Genomic DNA, 24,499 nt, shown 5'->3' with positions numbered 1-24,499 from the left:
CACACGAGGCGCTCCCGCTGCCGGAAGCGGCAGTAAATCGGTAGCCGGCGCGGCGCAGCATGGCGGGGGCGTGTGGTAAGCCCCACATGTCACCGGCATCGCTGCCGGGGAAACGACGTTTGGAACCTGATCAGGAGCTGCAGATACAAGAGGTAACTTCCAAGTAGCGGACTGCATCCCTCTGGGAACCATGCAGGCACGTGGCAAGACCAGGGAGGCCGGGCCGTGGCGCAGCGTGTAGTGTCTTGTGGGTCGCCTAGAGCCTGGATCGTCCAGTCTGGGCTGTTATTTTGGAACTCTCAGCAGAACACTAACAGCTCCGAGGGGCGCTGGAACCCGGGGGGTAGTTCTGTGGCTTGAACCGTGTTTAGGGAGAGACCTTTAAGAGTCCCCTCACCACAGTCTCTGGACCTTCCATCTGTGCTTCCTGTCCTGGGAAAGGTCGTAATTGCGCTCGTGCTGTGCTACCAGGCCAGCATGTCAGGTGTGTTGTGAAACAAAAGAGGACTTGAGATTATGGAAGTCTGATTGGAACCCAGGGCATCCAGAACTGGTTGTCATGGAACCATTGCGAGTCCATGTTGCTAAGCTCAGTAGGCTTGCTACATTCATCAAATGTAGGTGGTAGAAGGCATGCACAGCTGACCCCACTGAATTGGATCCTCAAAGTTCTCAACTTTCCTAATGCTGTGGCCCTTTTAATATGGTTCCTCGTGTTGCGGTGATTTCCCAACTACAAAATCATTTTCGCTGCTACTTCATAACTGTAATTTTGCCGGGCGGTGGTGGCGCACGCCTTTAATCCCAGCACTTGGGAGGCAGAGGCAGGTGGATTTCTGAGTTCGAGGCCAGCCTGGTCTACAAAGTGAGTGCCAGGACAGCCAGGGCTACACAGAGAAACCCTGTCTCGAAAAAAAACAAAAGAAAACATAACTGTAACTTTGCTACTGTTATGAATCGTAATTATTTGATATGCAGGATAGTCTATGAAAGGGTTGCTCGCCCCAGAGGGATTGTGACCCACTGGTTGAGAACCGTTACGTAAGCTGTCCCTTTGTTTTATGAAACGCCCCTAAGCTTTTCCCTCTGTGTAGTTCTCTAGGCAGTAAGCCTTTAATAGTCAGTTGTTTATGCTCTAACCGCATGCAGTACTTTTGCTTGTTAGTGTGACAAGTAGCGTAGTTTTAGAGATGTCAATAATAAGAGAATGTCAGCGTGACATCTGTGGAAACTCAGGTGATCACTGTGGAATGGTTGGCAGCGAAGGCCACTCAGGTAGGCAAGAACTAGCCAGCGTCAGTGGCACCCATCTTTAAACCCAGCACTCAGAAGACAGAGACAGATGACCTCCGTTAGTTCGAGGTCAGCTTGGTCTACAGTGTGAGTACTAGGTGCAGTCACATGCTTCCTCTAGTGTTCAAGTTCTTGTTCAACTTTTGGAGGTCAGTGATAGAAACCTGTTCACAATGCTTGAATGTCCTATTGTGTTCGTTGTAAAGTGGCCTCTGGGGCTGTACTCAGAGGATTCTCTCTGTTCAAAAAAAAAAAGACAGCAGATGGTTTGTCTGTCTTAGTTACTCTGGCACTGGGATGAAACACCAAGACCTTATCAAAGGAACCGCATCCTTGGAAGCTTGCAGTTTTAGCGGGTTTGTCCTCGACCACCATGGCAGAGAGTATTGTGCTGGAGCAGTTAAGAGCTTCTCTTACATCTTGATGAGCTGGGAGAGAGAAAGAGGGAGGGATCCTAGGCCTGATGTGGATTTTTGAAACCTCAGAGCCCACGCCCAGTGACCTACCCACACCTCCTAATTTTTCTTCAGCAATCCACCACCCGGGAACCAAATATTCAAATGTATGAACGTAGGGGGTGGGGGGTGGGCTCTTGTCATTCAAACCAACACATAGGCTTATCTTGCTACTCTTCAGCTTTCTGACTTGTCCGTCAGGGCTTGGTCCTGGTCATCTTCCTGCTGCAGCTGGTCAGAGCCTCCGGGGAGTTCTAATCCCCCCAGGCCCAGGGCCCCATTCCAAGCTGGTGTCAGTTCCAGGACCCTTAGGTGCCAGAGTAGGGTGTGGAGTGTGTCCGTGGAGGAAACTTGGTTTTGGTGGCACAGTGAGAAGAAACTGATTCCCACAAAGCCAGTGTGTTCTTGAAAGGTTCCCTCTGTTTGTTGCACAGCGCTGGGGACTGGTGTGTCTGCTCCGAGGGCAGGTTCTGTCCACACAGGCAGGAGAGGAGGGTTCCAGGCTGGGCGAGTGGTTTCGGCGCAGGTGGAAGTGTGTGACCAGAGGCACCTGCTTCCAGGTGGCAGTTATTAAACCCTGTGATTCCTTGCAGCCTCCTCTCCTCAGCGATCCTGACTCCAGTCTCTCTGACAGCGAGGAGAGTGTGTTTTCAGGCCTTGAAGATTCGGGCAGTGACACGAGTGAGGAAGACACTGAAGGAGTGGCCGGAGCCAGCGGTGATGAAGACAACCATAGGGCAGAGGAGACCTCTGAGGAGCCGACACAGGTGGGTGAATGACGAGCCTCCATGGGCTCTCCTGCACATGAGGATGGCCAGAAAGAGGAAGTGCCTGCCTGGGAGCTGTCCGCTTCACACTGTCCCCTTCACGGTGTCCTCGGGAACCTGGTCCTCTATCCGTCCCTCGTCACACATTTGAGCTCCAGGTTTTGTAACCTCAGTTGTCTGTGCCTTTCCTGAGAATGACGAATGCCCACGTGCTCGTGTCTTTGCTCGTCAGACGATTCTCAGACCACCTCTATGGGGCAACGGGCTGACACTGGTCTAGGGATCGTCTTGAGTTTTCTAGAGGCAGAGCCCGAGATGGGATGCCACTGCTAGGGGGGCCCATGGTACGTGGCTGCGAGGGAGGATGTTCAGCAGAAAAAGCAGGAGCAACCAGAGGCTAGCGTAGCTGCCCGTGGGCCTTGGAAGCTGAGACAGTTGTTTGCTGTACTGATGGGGAAGACTGTACTCTTCTCTTTGTTTGATAAAAATGAAAGAAAAGCTTAATTTGATTAAAATACAGCAGCAGTTTAAAGCTTTCTGCAAACTAGTTTGTAATGGTTTACACTTCAGTGGCCCTGTCGTTTTGGAATCATGACCTTGGTTAATCATGTCTGCTGTCAGGTTGGAAACCAAGAAGCCAGGCCTAGATCGTCTGGGTATGGTAGGTTGAAGAAGTGCTGACCATGGTCTTTGTAAGATTAGGGGCTTACTATTTTCTCTCTCTCTCTCTCTCTCTCTCTCTCTCTTTTGTAGGTTTCTTGTTTGTTTCTTGTGTGCTTTGTTTTGGTGTGGCTGGTGTATAAGTAGAGTCGTTCACGTGTGTGGGTGGGTACTCGTGGGGCCTGGCTTGATACTGGATCTTCCTTGATTCCTGGCCACTTTATTTGACTGAGTCAGCACCCCACCCCACCCCCGGCCCAGAGCCAGCTTCACCAGTGACCTCATAACCGCCCCCCTCCTCTTTTCCTGTTTCCTCCTTCTCCTTTCTCTGTCTCCCTTCCCTTGTTCTTACTGTGAGTTCTAGGGAAGTTTTTTTTTTTTGTTTTTTGTTTTGTTTTTCGAGACAGGGTTTCTCTGTGTAGCCCTGGCTGTCCTGGAACTCACTCTGTAGACCAGGCTGGCCTCGAAGTCAGAAATCCTCCTGCCTCTGCCTCCCAAGTGCTGGGATTAAAGGTGTGCGCCACCACGCCTGGCTGGTTCTAGGGATTTGATCCCAGGACATCTTTCGAGGGAGGCAGGAGCTCCACCACACCTCAGGTGGTGCTGTCTTGTCCTTATTTGGTGTTGAGTAGATTGTGACTGTGTGGCCATTTCTTCCCATTAATGTCTGTTGACCTGTCCCCCTATACTTGATTTTGGTTTTTTTTTTGTTTGTTTTTTTTCTTTTTTTTCTTTTTTCTTTTGAGACAGGGTCTCACTATGTAGCTTTGGAGCTCACCCTGGAGACCAGGCTGGCCTTGGACTCGAGATCCACCTTTCTCTGCCTCCCAAGAGCTGGGATTAAAGGCATGTGCCACTATAATGGGCGGTTTTGCTTTTTAAAAAGCGTATATTTGAGAGAGTACTGCAGAGATGGCTCACTGGTTCAGAACGCTCTCTGGTCTTCCAGAGGACCTGGGTTTGATTGCCAGCACCTGTAATGGTAGCTCACAACCATCCGTCACTCCAGTTTTAGATCCAGTGCCCTCTTCTAGCCTCCACAAGGACCAAGCAGGCATGTGGTGCACAGACATACATGCAGGCAAGCATGCATACACATAAAATAAAACACATTTTAAAACATCTATGTTGAGGTATGTGTATGGTGTGCTGTCCCTCTGTGTGTCATAACCCCTCCACCTCCATCGCCCACCCCGTTTTCTCACTGCTTCATATCTTTGACATGCAAGAATGTAAGAAAAGGTAATAGCCCTGACATTAACTGGAGAGTTCTGAGTTCTGACTTAGTGCTGCCTCTAGCAAGAATGCCTTGCTGGGGTCCGAAGTATGCTCTGGGGCATAGCAGAGATTAGCCACTGGGAAGTGTCTTGGAAGTATCTTGACAGGCTTGGGGATCAAGTGTTAGCGCCATCTGGTGGAGTTGGAGCTGTGGGTGTCTGGGACCAGGAATTCTCTCAGCTTCCTGAGCCCCGCCCTTCCCCTGCCTCCCTGCTCCTGTACTTGTCTTCTCTCATAGACTGTGAAGGAGGGAGCATTTGCTCCCTACCTGTCCCAGAGCTGCACACTGTCAAACAGTCACACATGGAAGTCAGAGGTGAGGCCGGGTAAAGAAGGATCATGTGTCGCTGTTCTGTAGTGTCATCATGTGGGACAGAGGGATGTGTATCCTACAGGGTCTGCTACCCTAGGAAGCTGTATATTGAGTTCTGGTGAGAGCGTGCAGAGCACTGTCACTTGTGTTGTGGTCCTGAGATGGTAGTTCAGAGCTATCAAAGCCTGTTTCCAGGGCCGTGTAATGTCCCCATGGGCTGCTTTGTCCTCGTGGTAAAGCAGTCACAGCCCTTTCAAGTTTAAGAAGGGCAGCCTTCTGGGCTAGGGTAGGAGGAGCATAAAGATTTCTAGATATGTTTTATTTGTTACTATTGCATGTGTGAGTACAGGTGTGCTTGTGCCACAGCATATGTGTGTGGTCAGGGGACATCTTGTGAGAGTTGATTCTATTCTTCCAGTGTGGGTTTTGGGGATCATTTGGCTGTCAGGGTTGCATAGCAAGTATTTTTCCTGGTTGAGCTGTTTCACTGACCTTGTCATGTTTTAAAATGTCTGCAGTCGCCCTGCCCAGCGTGCAACTACCCTTCTCCCAGGTTCCTCCCTGATGAGCAGCTAGACCTGTGTCATGTGCTGTGTCCACCCTGGGCTAGCCCTGAGCCCCTCACATAGCCCCACATGGAACCTCTGGTCATGTGCAGGCAGACCCCAGTGTCGGTGAGCTTGGTAGAGACCAAATTCTTTGGAAAGACCTCACTATCCTCTGGCCCTTTTGTTTATTTGTTTGCTTGTCTTTAAATTTTATTTTATATGCATTGATGTTTTGCCTGTGATGTCTGTCTGTGTGAGGGTGTCAGACCCCCTGGAACTGTAGTTACAGACAGTTGTGAGCTGCCATGTGGATGCTGGGAACTGAACCCGGGCTCTTCGCAAGAGCAGCCAGTGCTCTTCACCACTGAGCCACCTCTCCAGACCTCTTTTGTTTTAAGTAAATGTGTGTGTGTGCTGGAGACTGATGTTGGGTATCTTCACATATATTTACCGTATTTATTTTTGCATTTATGTATATGTGTGTGCTTGCATGGGTTTATGTGCACTGTGTTCATGCTTGGGCCCTCAGAAGTCAGAGGGCATTCAGTCCTCTGGAGCTGGAGTTAGCAGGCAATTATGAACTACGCGAGGTTGGTACCGGGCACTGGACTAGTGTCCTCCGCTAGATAACTAAGTGAGTGCTCTTCCACGCTGAGCTGTCCCTTCAGCCTTACCTTTTCCTTTCCGTGAGGCAGGGTCTCACTATGTCGTCCTAGCTGGCCTGAAACTCACACTGATCTATCTCACTCCCTCTGCCTCCTGAGACCCTCACCTCATTGTTCTGAGATGGCGGATGAAGTGAACCTGCAGCTCATTGATAGGACTGGCCAGCCAAGGAGCTCCAGAGATCTTCGTGTCCCACGTCCTCAGCCGTAGGATTGCAGGGACATGCCACCATACTTAGCTTCTGTTTGTTTTGGTTTTGGTTTTATTTTTGAGACAGGTTCTCACTTTGTATCTCTGGGTGTCCTGGAACTCACTAAGTAGACCAGGCTGGGGCTTGAACTCCCAGAGGTCTGCCTCGCTCATGCTTAGATTTTTATGTAGGTGTCAGGGTCCGAATTCAGGTTCTCATGCTTTCTGATGGAACCATCTCTAGCCTCTCTCAGGCACTTCTGAGTTACTCTTCTTTGAGGTGGGGAGGCAGGGGAACAGGTTGTTTAAGACAGGGTTTCTCTGTGTATCTCTGGCTGTCCTGGGACTCACTCTGTTGACCAGGTTGGCTTCAAACTCAGAGAACCACCTGCCTCTGCCTCCCGAGTGTTTTGGTGTGCGCCATCATATCCAGCTTTAGTAAGTTACTTTGCTTTTGAGAAGCAAGAACAGTTTTTTATCCTATGTTATCTCTGGCCTCTTAAGTCTCTGCTGACATGTTGTCTTTAGAACTGGGTAGCTTTTGTCAGTCTCTTCTCACTGACATTCTCACGAAGTCCCTTCCACCGTTCTCTGGGTTGGCCCCGGAGCCTGATGTTGAGAGTGGCCTAGGATCCTGTTGCTGTCCAGCCTAGGGCCTTTGCTGGGAAAGTGGGTTCTTTAGTCTCCTTTATACATAGTTTTGAGTTAAAAATAGCATGCTGGATTTGATTTTTGTGTTAGGGATTTGGGGTGTTGTATGTGCATGTGTGCATACGTGTATGTATGTGTGTATGTATACATGTGTGTATGTGGGAAAGGGGAGGAGGACATGTGGTCTTGGCCCCACCTTGCACTGGCTTCAGGGCACGACATACTGGAAGAGCTCTGCTCTTCTGTATCACAGGGAAGGGATGTGAAGTTGACTTAGCTGATCCTGGCCTGCTTCTTGGAAGAGGTGGCATGCCCTTTTTCTATACCTGGTTGGTGGTGGCATTGGAGTGTGGCCAGACAACACAGAGGGCCATTGTGGTGACTCAGCCAGTACAGGCACTTGCCACCAAATCTGATGACCAGAGTTCCATCCCCAAAACTCACACGGTGGAGAACCAGCTCCCTCAAGCTGTCCACTTTTCCATGTGAGTTGTAGCATATGTGTACCTACATACATGTGTGTGTCTCTCTCACACATACACACACACACACACACACACACACACACACTAAGTAAACAGTAATGTAAAAAATAGAGAAAAAAGAAACTTGCTCATTTGGATGCCATTCTAGGCTCTTAGAAACCTCATGTCTCTCTCTTTGGTTCTTGCAGTACATTCTCAGCCTGGACTAGTCAGAAGTATACCTGTCCCGCAGATCAGGCTCTGGAGGGAGAAAGGAGTTGCCTCTCTTGGGGCTTTCCCCTGGGCACATACCTATTCCTTCTTCACCATTGGTGGTTTACTGGCTCCTGGGGGCCTCTTTTCCACCTATTATTGTACAGTACCCGGTGAGCCCCTGCTTGTGTGGCTCTCCCAGCACCTGTCTTGGACTGTAGCTGCCCTGACCACTCCTGCTGGCTTCTGTTGAGTGGCTTCTTATTCACAGCCCTCTCTAGTCCTGTTCTGCGTCTCCTCAAGTTGTATATACTGTGCTGCCCACCCCTTCCCCTTTTGAGACAAGTTCTTACTGTGTAGCCCTGGCTGTCCTAGAACTGCAGTGTAGGTCAGGCTGTCCTTGAACTCACAGAGCTCTTAAGCTCACCGCCTCTCAAGCGATGAGAGCCACCAGCCCTGGCATTTCAATACCTCCCTGACCTCTGTGGGGCCTTCTGTCACCTAATACCCTGCTCCTTTTTGTTTGTTTGTTTGTCTGCTTTTTTGTTTTGTTTTGTTTGGTTTTGTTTGGTTTTTTTTGTTTATTTGTTTGTTTTTTCGAGACAGGGTTTCTCTGTGTAGCCCTGGCTGTCCTGGAACTCACTTTGTAGACCAGGCTGGCCTCGAACTCAGAAATCCACCTGCCTCTGCTTTCCAGGTGCTGGGATTAAAGGCATGCGCCACCACTGCCCAGCTATGCCCTGCTTTTTTACCAGTCACTTGCCCTCTCATTGGGTGGCAGTGTTGCCGTGGTGTGAGGCTGCATACTGCTCTCCTCCTGAGGGCTGCCTGGGAGGATTTCAGGCCTGACATCTCAGTCCCCTCCAAGAGGCACCTTCCCATTTCCCCAGACCGGCTAAGGATTCTGGAGCTAGGCTTGGGCTGGGAGCTTTTTAAAGGTCCTTTTACCCAGTGGGTGCTAGCTGGCCTGTGGGGTTGGCAGACCTCACCACCTTCTCTCTGTGTTGGGAGAGAGACGCGTAGGCAGCCAGGCTGCTGAGGACCCTTTACCTAGGGTGTCCTGTATCTGTCTGCTTTGGATGTTTTAGTGGTTGTCTTTAATTTTTAAGTTGAAAATAGATGTATACCTATAAAAACCCCAGTACTCAGGAAGCTGAATCTGGAGGATAGTTTGAGACAATCCTAGGCTACAGAGCCTCAAAAAGGGGTACAGAGAATTTGAGGAAGTGTTTTCCTGGGCTGTTCCCAGAGTGGATATCTACCCTCCACAGGCCCAAGCCATTCATTTCCCCTAGGGGGAGATGGTCCCTGGGTTGTTGCTCTGTGTCAGTGCTGCCCTCTAGTGGATAGCGACTGCTCTGCAGCCATTGAATCCAGAATAAAGCTGCTGTTCTTAGAACCCCAGTTGCCTGGAAATAGCATATGTGTAGAGGGAATTCCCAAGCCTCACCATTGGAGAGCCCAACCCTTGTCAAAGGCCTACTAGCATTTGACCCCCCCAGGTATATCCTTCATTGTCCTGCACTGGAAAAGTGGGGAGACACAGTGCAGGCTGCTGTGTTTGCTTCCTGCAGGACTCTGATCATAGCCTGTAGGCACTGCTGCTGTGATTCATGTAGGTATAGTCCCTGGCAGAGAACATTTGGAAGGAGATGTGGCATGTTACAGGCCCTGCCTGAGGCCAGGGCTCTGACTGACACCTGCTTGGGAACAGTGGCTGGCCAGAGCTTGGTATTGTAATGCCACTGTCCCAGGGGCCTGCTGAGCACAGGCAGAGTCAGATGTGCCTGCAAGTTGTGTTCCTGGGGCCTCTTGTGAGCTGGGGTTTGCAACCCGTTTTTGGTGTACAGCAAGGAAGTGGGGGAGATAGAGAAACTGAATCCTTCCTTGTTCCAAGCCTGGAGAAAAACTTAGTCTTCCATCCTCTTTATACTGAAGGGAAAAACAGGCCAGAGAAGAGTAGGCCTTTGGCTCTTGCCTGGGTAAGAGGGACTGGGGCTGTGGGCGGGGGCGCCCACACACCGGGGTTCCTGCTCCAAGCACTTTACTGCCCTCAGGGGTGAGAGGTGGGCCTGTTTTCTCCATCAGTTCTGGTTCTGCCAATAAACCCGATCTAGTCTGAGCCATCCGCCTCCCCAGTCAAGGGAGAATCTGTTTTCCAGGTTGTGGTGTGAATCCTCGGTGGCACCCACTCTGACCTAGGGGACAAGGTCAGCTATCGTTGCAGCTATGGTGGGTGTGGAAGGTGCCTGGGGTCTGGGCCTCAAGGCATTTTGGGAGTCCAGGAAATCTCTCTAGGCCCTTGGCCAGTGGGTCTGTTCTGAATGTGGTTCTTAGTGGTTCTAGGTGTCCCTTACGACAGAGGCCACGGCTTATGTCATCACCCCACCCGCAGCACTGCCCGCTTACCCCTCTCCTTGTGCCCCTTGTCTGTAGGTCTGAGCAGGTCTGAACAGGCCTTTACCAGATCTGGGCCCAGTAGGACCTTTTGTGGGACCATTGGCCCTGGGTCACTGCGGCTGGTTTTGCCATCGTGTGGTGGTGTAGGCGAGTGGTGTGGGTAGCCAGCCCCGCAGATGGGCTGCCTCCCACAGCTCTTAGCAGCCTTTTCCTTTTTGGCCTGGTATCGAGTGTCACACGCTGTCTGGGCTACTAGACAGCAAAGGTTGGTTTGCCCTCGAGGGAACATCCCTTGGTAGGTCCCATGGTACAGGGTACAGGGGCTGAGGCTCTGAAGTACATTAAGATCTGGGACAGCTTTTATTCTGTGCTGAGACCTTGCACTAGGTGAGGCTGCTCAGAGATTTGGGGTTGCACAGTGTTTCATGTGGTCTTTGGATCTAGGTTCCAGTGTTGGAAGAGTGGTTCTCCCAATGTAGCTGACCAAAGGAATGGGTTTGGGCTGTAGGCTAGGGCCTCCTGATTATCAGAGGGCTATTCTAGGGACCTCCGGAGTAACTCTCCCCTTCTCTCCACAGGCTGCCCGCCTTTGCTCAAGGACAGAGGAAGCAGGTGCTCTGACCCGAGATGAGTACGAAGAGGACAGCTCTGATGAGGAGGTAGGGCTTGGGCTGATCGGGACTTCCTGTGAGGTGAGAGCCATCCTGCCAGGGCTAAAGCTGGTGCCTCATGCAACCTGGAGTAGGTGCTGACCCTCAGACTGGGAGAGCCCTGGGGTGGTATCGGGCCTCCCTGCAGGGGCGGTGCCGCTGGTTGTCAGAGGAGCCAGGTTCTCATGAGGCTGCTGAGCCCTGAGTAGGCGTCCTGGCTTAGGCTCTCCCCCCATCTGGAAGAACAATCTGGGGGTCTGAGACAGATGACTGGAGCAGCACATGTGTGCCATTGCCAGGCTGAAGAGGAGAGGCTGCATGGCTTAGCAGTGTTTTGTCTGTCTGTGGGCACAAGGGGCCCAGGGTAATCCTGCACTATCATGTACGCTGCAGTGGCACTGAAGGCTGACTCAGGGTGTTGGGCCTGGGGTGGCCACAGTGACACCAAGGGCAGGACTGGCATATCCCGTGCTCCTTGTTGGCTTTGTGGTTCCTTCTCTGGCAGTGGTGACTGTGGCACCTTCCTGACTTGCGCATCTAGGATAGCGAGTAACAGGGAAGAGGACAGTGTCACACTAGGCTGAGGTTCCCTCGGATCCTCCGGGAGTAGAGGCATTGAGAGGCTATGGTCTGTGGCCAGAAGGCCAGCAGGGTCTGGAAGCTCAGAAGCTATGCACACAGAGGTGGTGGGCCTGGCAGCTTGTTCCTCCCTGGTGAGGCCTAGTCCCGGGGCTGAGCGGTGGCCACCGTATACCCAAGGCTGGGAGCCTAGGAGCCTCTTTTTGGCTTTGGTGTGGGGCCTAAAGGGATGGATCCTCTTCTCAGGAGTGCTTCCTGCTCGCCTGTCAGGGGCTGTCCCTGAGGCCTAGGGGAGACACGCGCCCCCCCTCTGGCTGGGCTTCCTCCCCACCTTCAAGCTCTCTTGGCAGTGTCTACAGGAGCCTTGGCCGACAGCCCGATCCAGTCTCTGCTGCGTGTTCAGAGAACAGAGACAAAACAAAATAAATTGGTTTCCTGGCCGGAGCAGCGGGCGCACCGGCGAGGGGGGCCGCACAGCACGGCTCCCTGCCTGTCTCCCCTCCCCCCCCAAGGGGCCCTGGCTGTCGGCAGCCACATCCTGTCGGCTACTTTTTTATGCTTGGTATTTTGAGAAATCAATGATGATTGTATATGGAGAATGGGAGACGGGGGAGGGGCTTCCAGAACCGGTCAGTGCCTTGAAAGAGGTCTGCCAGACCCTGCCTGCCCTCGGGGAGGTATACTCCGCTGGACCTGTCCAGTGGCCCTTGGAGAAGGCTGGGCAGCCGCATGCTGTGTGTGATACGTGCAAGAGCCCTTTCCTTTCTCCTGTGATGCGATAAGTCTCGCGTGTCGTTCTGGCGCGGGTGGCAGTTCTGCAATAGTGGAGATGCCCCTCTGCAGAGTTCCTGCAGTTATAGCTGACCAGCAGCTGGAGGGGACCACGGAGCTCAGCTTTCAGAAGCCAGGCCAGTCTGGACATACGTATCTCTTCCCAGAGGCTGCTGGGGCCTGTTCCTCACCAGGGGCTGCAATTAGCGTTCTTACTCTCAGAGTAAGAGCAGCTGAGAGGATAGGCCTGGGAGGGGGTGGGGCATGGCCATCAGTGCCTGGCTAAGGGTCAGGTCAGGAGAGCAGAGCTGAGCCCACTTCAAGCTGCCTGAGAAAACAGACCATCTTCAGGGAATGTGTCCAGGGCCCTCCACATACTAAGGCCTGTACTGTCTGTAGTTGTGCCCTAGTTGTTCAGCACCTATAAAAGGTCACAAGCTACTTGGGCCTCAAGGGGGACAGCTGGTGGGGTCAGTGATACCAACCTCAGGATTTGGGGCTATCCTGAGCCACTTAGCAGAACTAGCTGTGTAGGCCATATCAGAGCACCAGGTATCCTCCAGGACACTGGACAAAGATACTGGAAAGGTGTTGATGTGGTTTCTCCTCATGGTAGTGACCTCAGCAGGAGTCTAGAGAGATGGCAGCCTGTGGACTGGGAGTAGCCTGTGTGCCCTGTTGTTGCTGTTTGAAGGTGGACGCTCCCCCATGATAACCCTCTTGACCATTCCGTGGATCTGAACCGAGGACTTGGGTTGGGGACATGGGAGCTTCTGAGCCCTGTTGTCATTTGCCTATGCGGTGTTTTGAGACTCCCTCAACATCAGTGACTCTTGAATTAAGTGGCCCTGAGCACTGTTTTCTGATTGTCCTCTGGCTCCTCCCTCTCTTCCCCTAGACTCAGACCTGGTCTCAGCTGAGTGGGGGTAGAGCCCCCTAGATGAGTCGTGAGGCATGGTGGGGATGCAGTGGGGTGGGGGCGGCTGAGAAGCAGCTGTGCTGCGGCTGCCCCACCCCCACATGGCCACTTCACCTCCTTCCTACAGCAGTGGGGCTTCATAGACGTGATCTCATCCAGTAGTTGGGACCCCTGGGATGTGGACTGGGATAGAAGGGCGGCTGAGTGGCCAATCTTCCCTTCCTCTGTCTATCAAGCAACTGGGAGAAACCAAGGCCGGGCCTGGTCAAGTAGAGAAACCCGTGCATCTGCTCAGCAGGCCTGTGTAGCTCTGTTCTTCAAGAGGTGTAGTCAGTGTGAGGGTTTCAGGGAAGCCATGATCTCTGGGCTGGAAAGTCTGAGAAGAGCTGGTCTCATATTTTTCCAGTCCCCAAAGGCAATGGGCCTAGCACGGTCCCTTGTATGACCTCTGGCCAAGAGGGGGCTGAGTCTGGGGTCTTTGTTACTGTCTTAACACCTCCCCACCCCCCACCCCCTTGCCCGATCTATAACTCAGAATCCCACAGGAACACGGCCTGGCCTGTCTGCATCCAGAACCTGTGATCCCCTCTGCTCTCTCGCCAAACGCAGTTAATGGCTTCTCCCAGCTACTGAACCGGCAGCTGCCTCCAGTGTGCTGGCGGTCTCTGCTCCTCCGGGGCCACCCCCGCCTGCCGGCAGTGTCCTGGCCGCCTCCCTGTGTGCACTCTACTCTCTCCATGCTTGCTTGCGTTACTGCTGGCAGGGGAGCCTGTGGGCTCAGGTTTCCATGAGTGAGTGACCCTCCCTGCTGTTTGTAGAAGGCACCCGGGTCTGTGCAGACTGCTCTGGCGGCTGTCCACTTGAGGCTAGCCTTTATGCCTGCCTCCAAATGGAGCCTGTGGCCAGATTCAGACCAGTCTTTCAGGTCTTAACTCCATCCCACTGAGGCTGCCCAACATAGGGACTCACCAGTAACTACTGAATGAGACTGGGCATGTGTCTCTGTAACTGCTGTTTACAATACTGGACAGGTAGACCTTAGTGCCATTTCTTGACTTTGCCTATGGTTCTGAGAGCCAATAGTCAGAGTGCCCAAGCTGCCAGGAGAGGGCCTTGGGGAAGGTGGGGGAGGAGCAAACGGAGGAAGCCATGTGTCTCTTAAGGGGTTAGAGTTGGTCCTAGCTGTGACTGGCAGGTAAAGGTAGGGCTACTTCAGACTTGCATCTTCTTGCTAAGGATGGGGGACAGCTGGAGAGCAGGTCTGTGGGGCACAGTAAGAGCAAATATTTGAAAGGCAGGGAATGCTGATGATGATCGTGAGCTGCTGCTGGAGGCACAAAACAGGCACCCTTTGAAGAGGACCAGGACTGCCTCGCTGGGGAGGGGTTCAGACTCAGAAGCCCTGTACATGAGGTGCCCTGAACCCACCTCCCTACTTAAAGCATCAACTGAGTCTGACTAATCAGAAAGATCTTTACCCTCAGCCTCTAGAGATAAAAGCCATGAATAAAGCCTGTGCCCAGCTTAGTACCTGTGCAGGAACATCTGGGGTCTCCTGCTTACGGAAGTAGGGAGAACACCATTTAATTCTGAGTGGTCCCAGGAGAGGGACAAGGAAGTTGAGGCTAGGGCAGCTATTTTTCTCCCCAATGTCCTCCACACACCCCCAAAGACTCTGGCTCTCTGTTCTCTTGCTAGGGAGCTGCAGCAGCTCGGGTGGGCTAAGCTAGCACCTCAGGGGATTGTCAGCATGGTAGAGGGGAGGAGGGGACTGGAAGCCGGCTGGTAAGGAGATGGTAGATTCAGAGGTGGTACCTGCCTAGTCTACCCCTGTTGGGTCTCTGCTGGTTTGGCCTCAGAACAGGAAAAGACCTTCTCCCTCTGGTCTGTCATGCAGGCCTCTCATGTATGCTTCAGAGCCTACCGTTCCATCTGGAACCTTGTGTTGGGGTCAGTGTGGCACGTGAGGCCAAGGCAGCTGGCTAGTGCTCAGCACTCAGAGATAAGACACCCCACGAGGGGGAGGTGGCAGCACAGGAAGGCCGTGAGCTCGGAGACAAGAGGGTGGCTGGTGCAGGGGGAGCCGAGCAACAGTGAACACTACCCGCATTGTAATCGGAGAGGGGCTGGGGAAGAGAGAGACTGAGCGAGGCGGCTGACCCCATGCTCCCCGGGGACAGGTGGGAGAGGCAGAACGAGGAGAGAGTGAAGGATTCCAGAGGTGGGCTGGCTTCCTCTCTCGCAGACAGACACGGGAGGGAGGTGGGCAGCGGGCCAGCCCCGTACCTGCAGTTCCAATCTGCGGTCCTGACAGCTGCAGCCACTTTGGGGAGGGGGAGGGGAGGGGGCTCATCGAGAGCGGAAAAGTCCTAGCCGACACTGTGTCCGTCCGGTGCAGTGGGGGGAGTGGGGGAAGGAGATGGGATAAAATGGAGGGATAGATGTGGACCTACCAACCTCATCCTATACCCTTTTCCTAGGAGCCTGGATAGCCCCCCAGGAAAGCACGGCCCTTGCGTCTGTCCGCCCTCCATCAGCCTGGCCTGGGGTCTCAGTGCTGGGCCTGACCCAAAGGGGTCACATGTGTTTCCTGGCAGTCCGCAGGTGCTGAGCAGGGCGGGGGCGGCTGGCCTGGGGTGCAGGCAGCCTGGTGATGAATCATGTGGTGCCGCCAGCGGCTCATTCCCCAGGCTGGGGACAGGGAGCTGACAGCTGAGGCTGAGCCGAATGTTTCCAGCCCAGCTCAGCTCAAAAGGGTGGCTGCTGGCCCGTGGTGTGGGCCAGCCCCCCCACCCCAGCTGCCTCTGTGGGGCACACACTAAGGGCGCCCCTGGGTTTTGTCCCACAGCTACTAAGTGTGGTAGAAGGTAAAGTTGCCCTCTGGAAAGGATGCCAGGGGCTGTGGTGGGTACATAGCACCTGCCACTCTTTGGCCATAAGCTGTTGTGGATTCACGTGGAGCCACAGGATGGGAATGGACCATGCCACCCCCGGTCTGGTTTGAATCTGGAGCAGTGGAGGGTGACGGAGTGTTCTTCCCGCCCCTCCCCTCCCCTCCCCTCCCCTCCTCCTGCTGGCTGTCGGGCCAAGCCCTCAGCCACTGCTACCGGTGCAGCTCAGGGAGTGGCTGGGCTGCCTGCCCGGGCCTGAGGCTGGCCAAGCTGCAGCCTCTTTCAGAGTCAGGCCCTGCAGTGGAGGCCTTGGTCGGGCGCGTGCCGCACCCCAACTTCCAGGCCTCTAGAGAGCCTTCCAGCCCTACGGCCCATTCCCTTTCATCTGACCCCTCTTGACACCCAAGCCTCTCCAGCTCTTGTCTGGTTGACCCTGGCCTACCACTCAGTCCTACTGAAGCTCAGGCTGCCTAGCTCCTGGGCTTCCCTGCCTACTCCTTTGCTGTGGTCCCTTCATTGGTTCTTTCCTCCTCTGCTGGGCTTTATTAAGTCCTAAGATGCCCAGTGGAGCTAGCTGGGCATGGTTGGGCCTCTGTCTGGCCCCATAGCCCCCAGCCATGCTGCTCACACTGGCCGCTTTGCACATGGGGAAGCCTACCTACCTGTATTTAGGGGCTTTCTCTGAGCCTTCTGTGTGTGGACCTCTGGTTTATCCCTGACATTGGCCCAGCCATTTGACTATTGAAGTAGGTAACACTCAGTCATTGGTCCTTTTGGGGTTTGTGAGGGAGATTGGTACCCAGGTCTTGAAATGTGAGGCCTCTAGGTGAGGGGGAGGAGACGTGTGTCCAGAGTGGGAAGGCCAGCTGGGGTCCTTGGGTGGGGATTGGTGCCCATCTGCCTAATACAGGTCTACCCTGCCAGGCTGTGACTCTGCACTCAACCCAGCACCTAGCACAGAGTCCTTGTAGCTTGGAAATGAAGCTGGGCAGTCTTACATGGGGAACGCATGAGAAAGGAAGGTGGCCTCCGTCAGCCCCAGCTGCATCTCCAGGTTCTGGCTTCCTGGGCTGCAGGAGCTTTGCAGTGACTGAGTGCCCTCTCTCCCTCCCTCCGAGCAGCTGTGAGCTCCTGCAGGATTAAGGGGAGGAAATTTGGGGTTGGATTTCTTTCTGAACGAAACCTGCCGCTGTGACTCTTTATCCCGTTATATTTCTATCAGATTGGACACAGCCCCCTGCCCCTGCCTTAATGGCCTGGCTTTGAGAATTTCCTCCAAAATTACACCTTTGTTTCCTGCACCAGCATTCCCTGGAGCCCGTCAGTGCAGAGGAGGGGCCCTGTTGTCCCTCCCTATGAGGATGCCCACATAGGCCTCAACACCTGGTCTCCCCCCAGCCAGGGACCAGGAGGCCTGCCAGTGCCAGCACCTGGTGCCCTCTGCCATCCTCCACCCACTACCTAGCCAGAAGTCAGGCCTGGCCTTTCTTCTCTGTTGTACCACTCAACTAATTGTCACCTGCAGGGTTTTAATGATCGGCCAGCTGTGCACGGAGCCTGCTGAGAGGCCAGTGGGGTCTTTGGGGGAGTTGGGTAGGACAGAGTGTTGGATGGCTAGGAATCCTTCCAGTGTGCAGCTGGAGGCAGAGAGCAGAAGCTCTGGCAGTCCGTGGGCCCAGAGTCTCTCTGGGCCTGCGTGGGTACCAGTGGGGACATTTAGGTAGCTGCTATTCAGATAGTATTCTCGGGCCCATCTAGGCCTGCTAGCCTACTTGGCTGACAGCAGTGCTTATTCCCTGTACCCATTTTTAATGGAACACTGCTGGTGAAACCAAACATCCCAGTGCCTAAGTCCCCATCTGATCCCCTCACCCTACTCCTCTGGAGGCAGGGCTGCTGTGTTGCTTGCTGCTATTTACCATGAGCCAACTGGGCTTGCCCTTTCCTCTCTCCTTCTATCTCACTCATCGCACAGCGCCTCTCCCCCTTCCCTGCTCCCTACACACACACACACACACACACACACACACACACACACACACACATCCCTGATACAGACTCCTGATAGGTGATCTAACCCTGTCCTCACTCTGGGAAGATGGGGTGAGAGAGCTAGGGTCATAGTGAGTTCACATCCTTTCAAGAGGGTCGTCTGCCTCAATTTGGAAGATACTGTTTCATTTTTAATTATACAAAATTTCCAGACTTTATATTATCATATTAAAGACACATGATGCCAACACTTGGCCCAGGTAGAGAGCCAGCATGGAAAGTCCCAGTGGGCCTGGGTCAGTGTTCGGCTGCTTAGAGTCAAGCCATCACCCGCCTGTCCATCTCTCTGTTCATAGGCCCTGCTCATAGCTGGGGCAGGTCTGGCCTGGTGAGCGTGCTCCTGTGGACCTGCACTCAGATCAGGTCCAAAGTGGGGCTCTCCGTGACTCTTCAGTGGCATCCACCTTCACTAGTGGCATCACCTCTTGGCTGCTGTGGACCCTCCTCCTTCTAACTTCGAATCGCCGTCTTTCTGTCACGGTCTTTGCTCTGCAGAGGGGATGGGGGTGTGTCAGGGTCTGAGTGGAGACTTAGTGTCACCCAGAACTGCCCGAACCTTCCTGGCTTCCTGTTGGGGGCACTGCCTGTGCTAGGGCACCCCATCCCGGGCTCCTGCCACCCCCACAGTGCATTTTGGGGAGGGGAGTATACTGCTGCACAGCCGAAACTGTAAAATTAAATTTCCCAGATGTTCAGGCCCCAGGAGCTTGCGCGTGCTGTCTGGAGAGGAAATGGGGATTGGGGAAAGCCGTTGTATTTTTTCCCTGCTCACCCTGCTTTTCCGGTGCCACCAAGTGCAGCCAGAGCAGTAAATCATGGCTGGCCAGCATCTCTCAGTTCAGCCTTCTCCCCTAGCCCCTCTACTGCAGGTCTCAGTAGACCAGGGGAGAGGCAGCAGGTGCCCATAAGCCTTGGGATGGAGGTGGGCTGCAGGGGTGGAGGGGTAGTGGCACATCAGCCTAGTGGGGGGAATCCCTTTGACTGCCTCACTGCTTCACATTGTTCCCCTCTGGATGGGAGCGTATGGATATACTTCTTACTTCTTGAATTCACCTCCTTTCACTTCTCAGCTTGATGGGAAGTAGAGCCTGAAAGTAAGGCCCCTCTGCCCTGCCAGGTTCCTGCTGCCTGCCCTCCCTCCCGGAACTTCTGGGTGGCCCATCTCAGCATTACTTCTTGATCCTGTATTTGCAGGTCCCTATGACCACTACCAATGGGAGTCTGTGTCCCAAGGTATGGCTCCTCTGTGCCCTTCCCTCCTTTGGGCGCAGCTTTGTTGGCAGGTGTAGATGCTAGGGAATACTGCCCCTGCCCTGCATCTCTCTGCCTGGCAGGTGTGGGCTGGTGAGTACATCGGGGCCCCTCCGTGCTCCCAGCCCTGCTCACCAACTTTCTCTGGTTGCTGAGGCAGAAGGTGCAGATCTGTTTGGGCTGGGTGTTCTCGCCGCCGTCTCTGGCCAATGGTGGTGGCGGCGGCGGCGGTGGCAGTGGGCTGCCCGCACGACCGCTGTGGAAGAAAGCGGGTCCCGAGTGGCATGGTTGCCCGTCGCCACAGGCCTCACCCACCAGCAGCACGTTGCCCAGGTGAGAAATGTAGCTGGAGGCCAGGCGCAGCGTCTCAATCTTGGAGAGCTTGCGGTCCGCTGGCTCGGTGGGGATGAGTGTGCGCAGCGCGGTGAAGGCCGTGTTCACGCTGTTGGTGCGGTCCCGCTCGCGCGCATTCGCTGTGTGCCGCTGCCGGGGCTCGCGGCCTGGCCGCCCCCCGGGTCCTGGCCCGCTACCCGCGGCCCTCCGTCCTCCTGCCCGCCGCCGGGCGCCCTGGAGGCCACAGCGCGCAGCATGCACACGGCAGGGTTTTTCGTCAGAGCCCGAGCTCTCGCTTCCGCGGTCCTCATCCTCCGACAGCGGGCTCACCTCAGGGTACAGGTAGCGACCGGGCGGCGGCGCTGAACGCAGCATGGCGAAGGACATGGGCCGGGCAGGGGGCGCGGCGTCAGCTCCACCGTGCGCTGCTCATGCCGCCTCTTTAGGTCCCCACAAGCGGCTGGGCCAGGGGTCTCTGCTGCGCCCCGCGGTGGCGACTGCCGGGCGAGGCGGGCACATGTGTTCGGACTGGAGTGGGGCCGCCAGCGGAGCAGTGCCTTTATAGCAGTCAGCTCCTCCCCCGCGCCTGGCCTCCGCCTCCCTTTCTGGCCTGGAGGAGTTTACTCAGAGCTCGTGTGTGCACCTTTTCCCTTTTAATAGCCGTGCATAGAGGGTCCCGAGCATCTTTCTGGTTGGAGCGTTTCTGGGGTGCTACTAATGCCCCAAGACCATGGTGCCCACCCCACCCATTCTACAGGGCAGAAGAGAATAAATCAAGAATCAAGAGGCTTTCTCTCCTGGCATGCCTAAGTTCACCCAGCTGCCCTGGCCCTGAGTGCCTGGCCACACCCTGTCTGACTCTCCTTCCATGTGCACTTGGGTCTTTTGTGCCAGGCCATGAGAGAGAGAGTGTGTGTGTGTGTGGACGCGCACACACACACACACACACACACACACCACACATGTGCACTCATCGGGGGTGATTCCAGCAGTAGCAGTCTAGAAATGGGTGTGTGTGGTTGGCATGACTTGACTCCATGGCCTGTGCCTTGTGCCAGAATCTTACCCCTTTGACCCATCCTGCTTGGGGGCCCCACCCCCATCCTTGCTGTATGCTTCATGGGGCTTCTCAAAGCCAGTGCACACGTGGATAAGAGCTAAGATCGGCACCTCTCCATCCCTCCAGTTCGGAAGTGGCCCTCTAGGTGGAGAGCGCACAGCAAGAGCATGGGGCATTTCTGGGCTGGTATGGACAGGTGCAGTGGGACAGGGCCCAAGGGGTCTTGCTGAGGGGCTGCTGGCACTCATCTGTGCTAGTTATGTCTGGGCCCCTCCTCCCTGTGGCTACTGTTGCAGGAAGTGGCCGCCTGGGCAGCAGTCCCCAGGCTGGGAGGAGTGAGGATGGTGGCTGGCAGGGGCTGAAACCAGGAATGTGTGTCCAGGAATGTGGCTGCTCTGCCCACTGAAATGGGAGGGGGAGGATCAGTGGTGCTGGCAGGGGGTCCTTGACCACCTGCCGAGCAGAACAGGTTTGTCTCCCTGAGGTAGGGGTGGGGTCTTCCCATGGTTCCTGCCTTGTAAACTACCCACTTGTACCTAAGGCTTCTGCCAGGGGAGGGAGCCCATAGGCGATGAGGTCATCCCTGTCTGTGGCTGCCCAGAGCCTTGGCCAAGGAATCCAGTGAGGGGGGAGGCTAGGGTTGGCATCACTTCAGTGGAAAATGTGAAGGTGAAGCTCTGGCGCCTCCGAGGGCTTGGGGGGAAGGGGTATAGCACCCCTGCCGTGCCACGTCAGACCTCGAGGCCAAGGCTAGGGCAGATTTGGGGTCACTTGGCTTCTGGGCACTTGAGGCTGATCTCGAGTGGCTCTTCTGCCCTTGGGTGGCTTGAAGAGGATCAAGCATGGCAGGGACAGGTGCTGACGTGGTGACTATGCTACAGGACATTCGGAACACTGTGGGCAATGTGCCCCTGGCATGGTACGATGAATTCCCACATGTGGGTTATGACCTGGATGGCAAACGTATCTACAAGCCCCTGCGGACACGAGATGAGCTCGACCAGTTTCTGGACAAAATGGATGACCCAGATTTCTGGTGAGTTGGACCTTGGGTTGGGACCTGTGGTCCCTCAAGCCTGGAGTATGGTCCTGACTGGCTTTCCCTCAGGCGCACTGTGCAAGACAAGATGACAGGGCGCGATCTGCGGCTAACTGATGAGCAGGTTGCCCTGGTACATCGGCTTCAGAGAGGCCAATTCGGAGATTCAGGCTTCAATCCCTATGAGGTAGGCAACAACGGTTGGCCCTACAGTCTGAAGTCCATTCACGCCCCGCCCCCCCAACCTAACATCTCTGCCTCTCTCCATAGCCAGCTGTGGACTTCTTCAGCGGTGACATCATGATCCACCCTGTGACCAACCGCCCAGCTGACAAGCGTAGTTTCATCCCGTCCCTAGTTGAAAAGGAGAAGGTGGGGACCCCGGTATCCTCCTCTTGCACACTCTGTAAGGTCTCCTCGCTGCCACCTGACCTTACCTTTGTGTGCAGGTGTCTCGAATGGTACATGCCATCAAGATGGGGTGGATCAAGCCTCGACGGCCCCACGACCCCACCCCTAGCTTCTATGACCTGTGGGCCCAGGAGGATCCGAATGCTGTGTTGGGACGCCACAAGATGCACGTGCCTGCCCCCAAGCTGGCTTTGCCTGGCCATGCCGAGTCTTATAACCCACCTCCCGAGTACCTGCCCACTGAGGAGGAGGTGGGCCTGGGCTGAGGTGGGTGTAGGCCCTGGCCATGTTTCCCGATCCCTTCTCACCCGTCTCCTGTCTCCCCAGCGCTTGGCGTGGATGCAGCAGGAGCCTGTGGAGAGGAAGCTTAACTTCTTGCCACAGAAATTCCCCAGCTTGAGGACAGTGCCTGCTTACAGCCGCTTCATCCAGGAGCGTTTCGAGCGCTGCCTTGATTTGTATCTGTGCCCACGGCAACGCAAGATGAGGGTACGTGAAACAGCCCACACAGGTCCTGGGGGAGTGTAGCATGAAGGTGATGCTGAATGCTCTTTTCCCAGGTGAACGTGGATCCCGAAGACCTCATCCCCAAGCTCCCTCGGCCAAGAGACCTTCAGCCTTTCCCTGTGTGCCAGGCCCTCGTAAGTGTGGAATCAGAGGTGGGCAAACGCCCTTGGGTGTCTGTGTGTCTGTCTTCTCACTCTTCCTCTCCTGCAGGTCTACAGGGGCCACAGTGACCTTGTCCGTTGCCTCAGTGTCTCCCCAGGGGGCCAGTGGCTAGCTTCAGGTGGGCCTGAGGTGGGAGCTGCCCTGAGCTAGGAGTCGGGGACCTTGGTGAACAGCTCAGGTGCTGAGTGTCTCTGCTATGTCCAGGTTCAGACGATGGCACGTTGAAGCTTTGGGAGGTGGCCACTGCCCGCTGTATGAAGACTGTACATGTTGGAGGTGTGGTGCGGAGCATCGCCTGGAACCCCAATCCTACCATATGCCTGGTAGCTGCCGCCATGTGAGTGTAGGGCCCTGAGGGTGAGGGCTGGGAGGGGCACAGACCAGTGGGGCCGATGCTGAGGAGGGGCTTCTGTCTGGCCCTGGCTGGTAGGGATGACGCCGTGTTGCTGCTGAACCCAGCCCTGGGGGACCGGCTGTTGGTGGGCAGCACAGACCAGCTGCTGGAAGCCTTCACTCCACCTGAGGAGCCAGCTCTGCAGCCTGCCCGGTGGCTAGAGGTCTCGGAGGAAGAACGCCAGAGGGGTCTGCGCCTACGCATCTGCCACAGCAAAGTATGTGATGGGACGGGGAGGGCGATGCGCAAAGACCTGGTCAGACAATCAGCTAGCACTGCTCTTCTCTAGCCAGTGACACAGGTGACCTGGCATGGGCGAGGGGACTACTTGGCGATAGTGCTGTCCAGCCAAGAGCACACGCAAGTGCTGCTCCACCAAGTGAGCAGGAGGCGCAGCCAGAGCCCGTTCCGCCGCAGCCACGGGCAGGTGCAGTGTGTGGCTTTCCATCCCTCCCGGCCTTTCCTGCTCGTGGCCTCCCAGCGCAGCATCCGCATTTACCACCTGCTGCGCCAGGAGCTTACCAAGAAGCTGATGCCCAACTGCAAGTGGGTGTCCAGCATGGCTGTACATCCAGCAGGTGAGGGGAGCATGGATGCTCCACATCAGGGTAGGGGAATGAACCCTGTGCATCTCGTGAGAATCACAGGCGCTGCTTCTGGCCCTAGGTGACAACATCATCTGTGGCAGCTATGACAGCAAACTGGTGTGGTTTGACTTGGATCTTTCCACCAAGCCATACAAAGTGCTGAGGTAGGTGGGTTTTGAGGTAGGTGGGATGGCCCCTTCACCTGGAGCCCACTGTGAACACACTCCCTGTCCATAGGCACCACAAGAAAGCCTTGCGGGCTGTGGCCTTCCACCCGCGATACCCACTCTTTGCATCTGGCTCAGACGACGGCAGTGTTATCGTGTGCCATGGCATGGTGTACAAGTGAGTGCTGGCCCTTCCTTCCCCAACCCTTCCCATGGGACCGTCCTGCTGGGTCCTGAGTCCCTCTCTTCCACAGTGACCTGCTACAGAATCCATTGCTGGTGCCTGTCAAGGTGCTGAAAGGACACACCCTGACCCGAGACCTGGGTGTTCTGGATGTGGCCTTCCACCCCACACAGCCATGGGTCTTCTCCTCCGGGGCAGATGGCACCATTCGACTCTTCAGCTAAGCCAACACACTACTCTGGGTGGCCTTGAAGAGGGTGGGTGTGCCTCCACACAGAATCATCAATAGAATCCCGATTCCCATTCTTCCTGTCTTCCTGATTCAACCTCCAGCAGCTGCCCAGCCTTGACCTTACACGGCACCCCAGAACCTGGCTTAAGCCTGAAGGGAAGGTGGTATTGATACAGTGTCACCCACTGAGGTGTAATTGGCTTTATTGGGCAATAAATTGGGCACCACAGTCTTGACCCTGGCTGGCAGCAGAGAGTCCTCTAGGCAGGACAAGCGGTGTGTCACTTGTGTCACTCGCAGGAGTGCAGTCAGCCTCAGGCAAACTTCACCAGGCGGCCCAGTGTCTCGGCAGCTTTCTCCCGCACGCCAGGCACTGGGTCCTTTAGGAGGAGCTGTAGGGCTGTGGGCAGAGA

The 24,499-nt window shown here is 55.1% G+C and overlaps 3 protein-coding genes across 10 annotated transcripts in view; 1 reads left to right on the top strand and 2 right to left on the bottom strand.

The window, feature by feature from the left end:
- The first annotated feature begins 3 nt into the window (after positions 1-3).
- On the top strand, positions 4-24,322 carry Bop1 (BOP1 ribosomal biogenesis factor). Its single transcript, XM_021183463.1, has 16 exons — positions 4-152; positions 2,342-2,515; positions 10,476-10,556; positions 21,285-21,439; positions 21,512-21,629; positions 21,713-21,814; positions 21,892-22,104; positions 22,181-22,342; positions 22,414-22,494; positions 22,571-22,640; positions 22,727-22,859; positions 22,953-23,133; positions 23,206-23,494; positions 23,583-23,667; positions 23,741-23,848; positions 23,925-24,322. Exons 1-16 carry the CDS (start codon positions 60-62, stop codon positions 24,076-24,078), a joined length of 2,199 nt encoding a protein of 732 aa, XP_021039122.1. The 5' UTR covers positions 4-59; the 3' UTR covers positions 24,079-24,322.
- Positions 17,888-19,894, bottom strand: Scx (scleraxis bHLH transcription factor). The gene is made up of 2 exons (XM_021183464.1): positions 19,146-19,894; positions 17,888-18,248 (listed from the first exon to the last, which is right to left on the bottom strand). Exons 1-2 carry the CDS (start codon positions 19,728-19,730, stop codon positions 18,210-18,212), a joined length of 624 nt encoding a protein of 207 aa, XP_021039123.1. The 5' UTR covers positions 19,731-19,894; the 3' UTR covers positions 17,888-18,209.
- Mroh1 (maestro heat like repeat family member 1) overlaps positions 24,273-24,499 on the bottom strand; it is a 74,725-nt gene continuing 74,498 nt past the window's right edge. For all 8 annotated transcript variants that reach the window (XM_021183457.1, XM_021183461.1, XM_029469606.1 and 5 more), the window contains one exon: positions 24,273-24,486. In XM_021183457.1, coding sequence (XP_021039116.1) covers positions 24,401-24,486 — 86 coding nt within the window. In that variant the 3' untranslated portion in view covers positions 24,273-24,400. The remainder of the gene's footprint in view (positions 24,487-24,499) is intronic.

Source organism: Mus caroli, chromosome 15 (genome assembly GCF_900094665.2).
Source record: "Mus caroli chromosome 15, CAROLI_EIJ_v1.1, whole genome shotgun sequence".
NCBI lineage: Eukaryota > Metazoa > Chordata > Mammalia > Rodentia > Muridae > Mus > Mus caroli.
This window is presented reverse-complemented; position numbering and strand designations above follow the sequence as displayed.

Coding starts and splice junctions, on each gene's coding strand:
- Bop1 (XM_021183463.1), top strand. CDS start 60: ATGGCGGGGGCGTGTGGTAAGCCCCACATGTCACCGGCATCGCTGCCG. Junction 22,105..22,180: donor ACCTGCCCACTGAGGAGGAG/GTGGGCCTGGGC, acceptor CTGTCTCCCCAG/CGCTTGGCGTGGATGCAGCA. Junction 23,495..23,582: donor CATGGCTGTACATCCAGCAG/GTGAGGGGAGCA, acceptor TTCTGGCCCTAG/GTGACAACATCATCTGTGGC.
- Scx (XM_021183464.1), bottom strand. CDS start 19,730: ATGTCCTTCGCCATGCTGCGTTCAGCGCCGCCGCCCGGTCGCTACCTG. Junction 18,249..19,145: donor TCAGCAACCAGAGAAAGTTG/GTGAGCAGGGCT, acceptor TCCCCTCTGCAG/AGCAAAGACCGTGACAGAAA.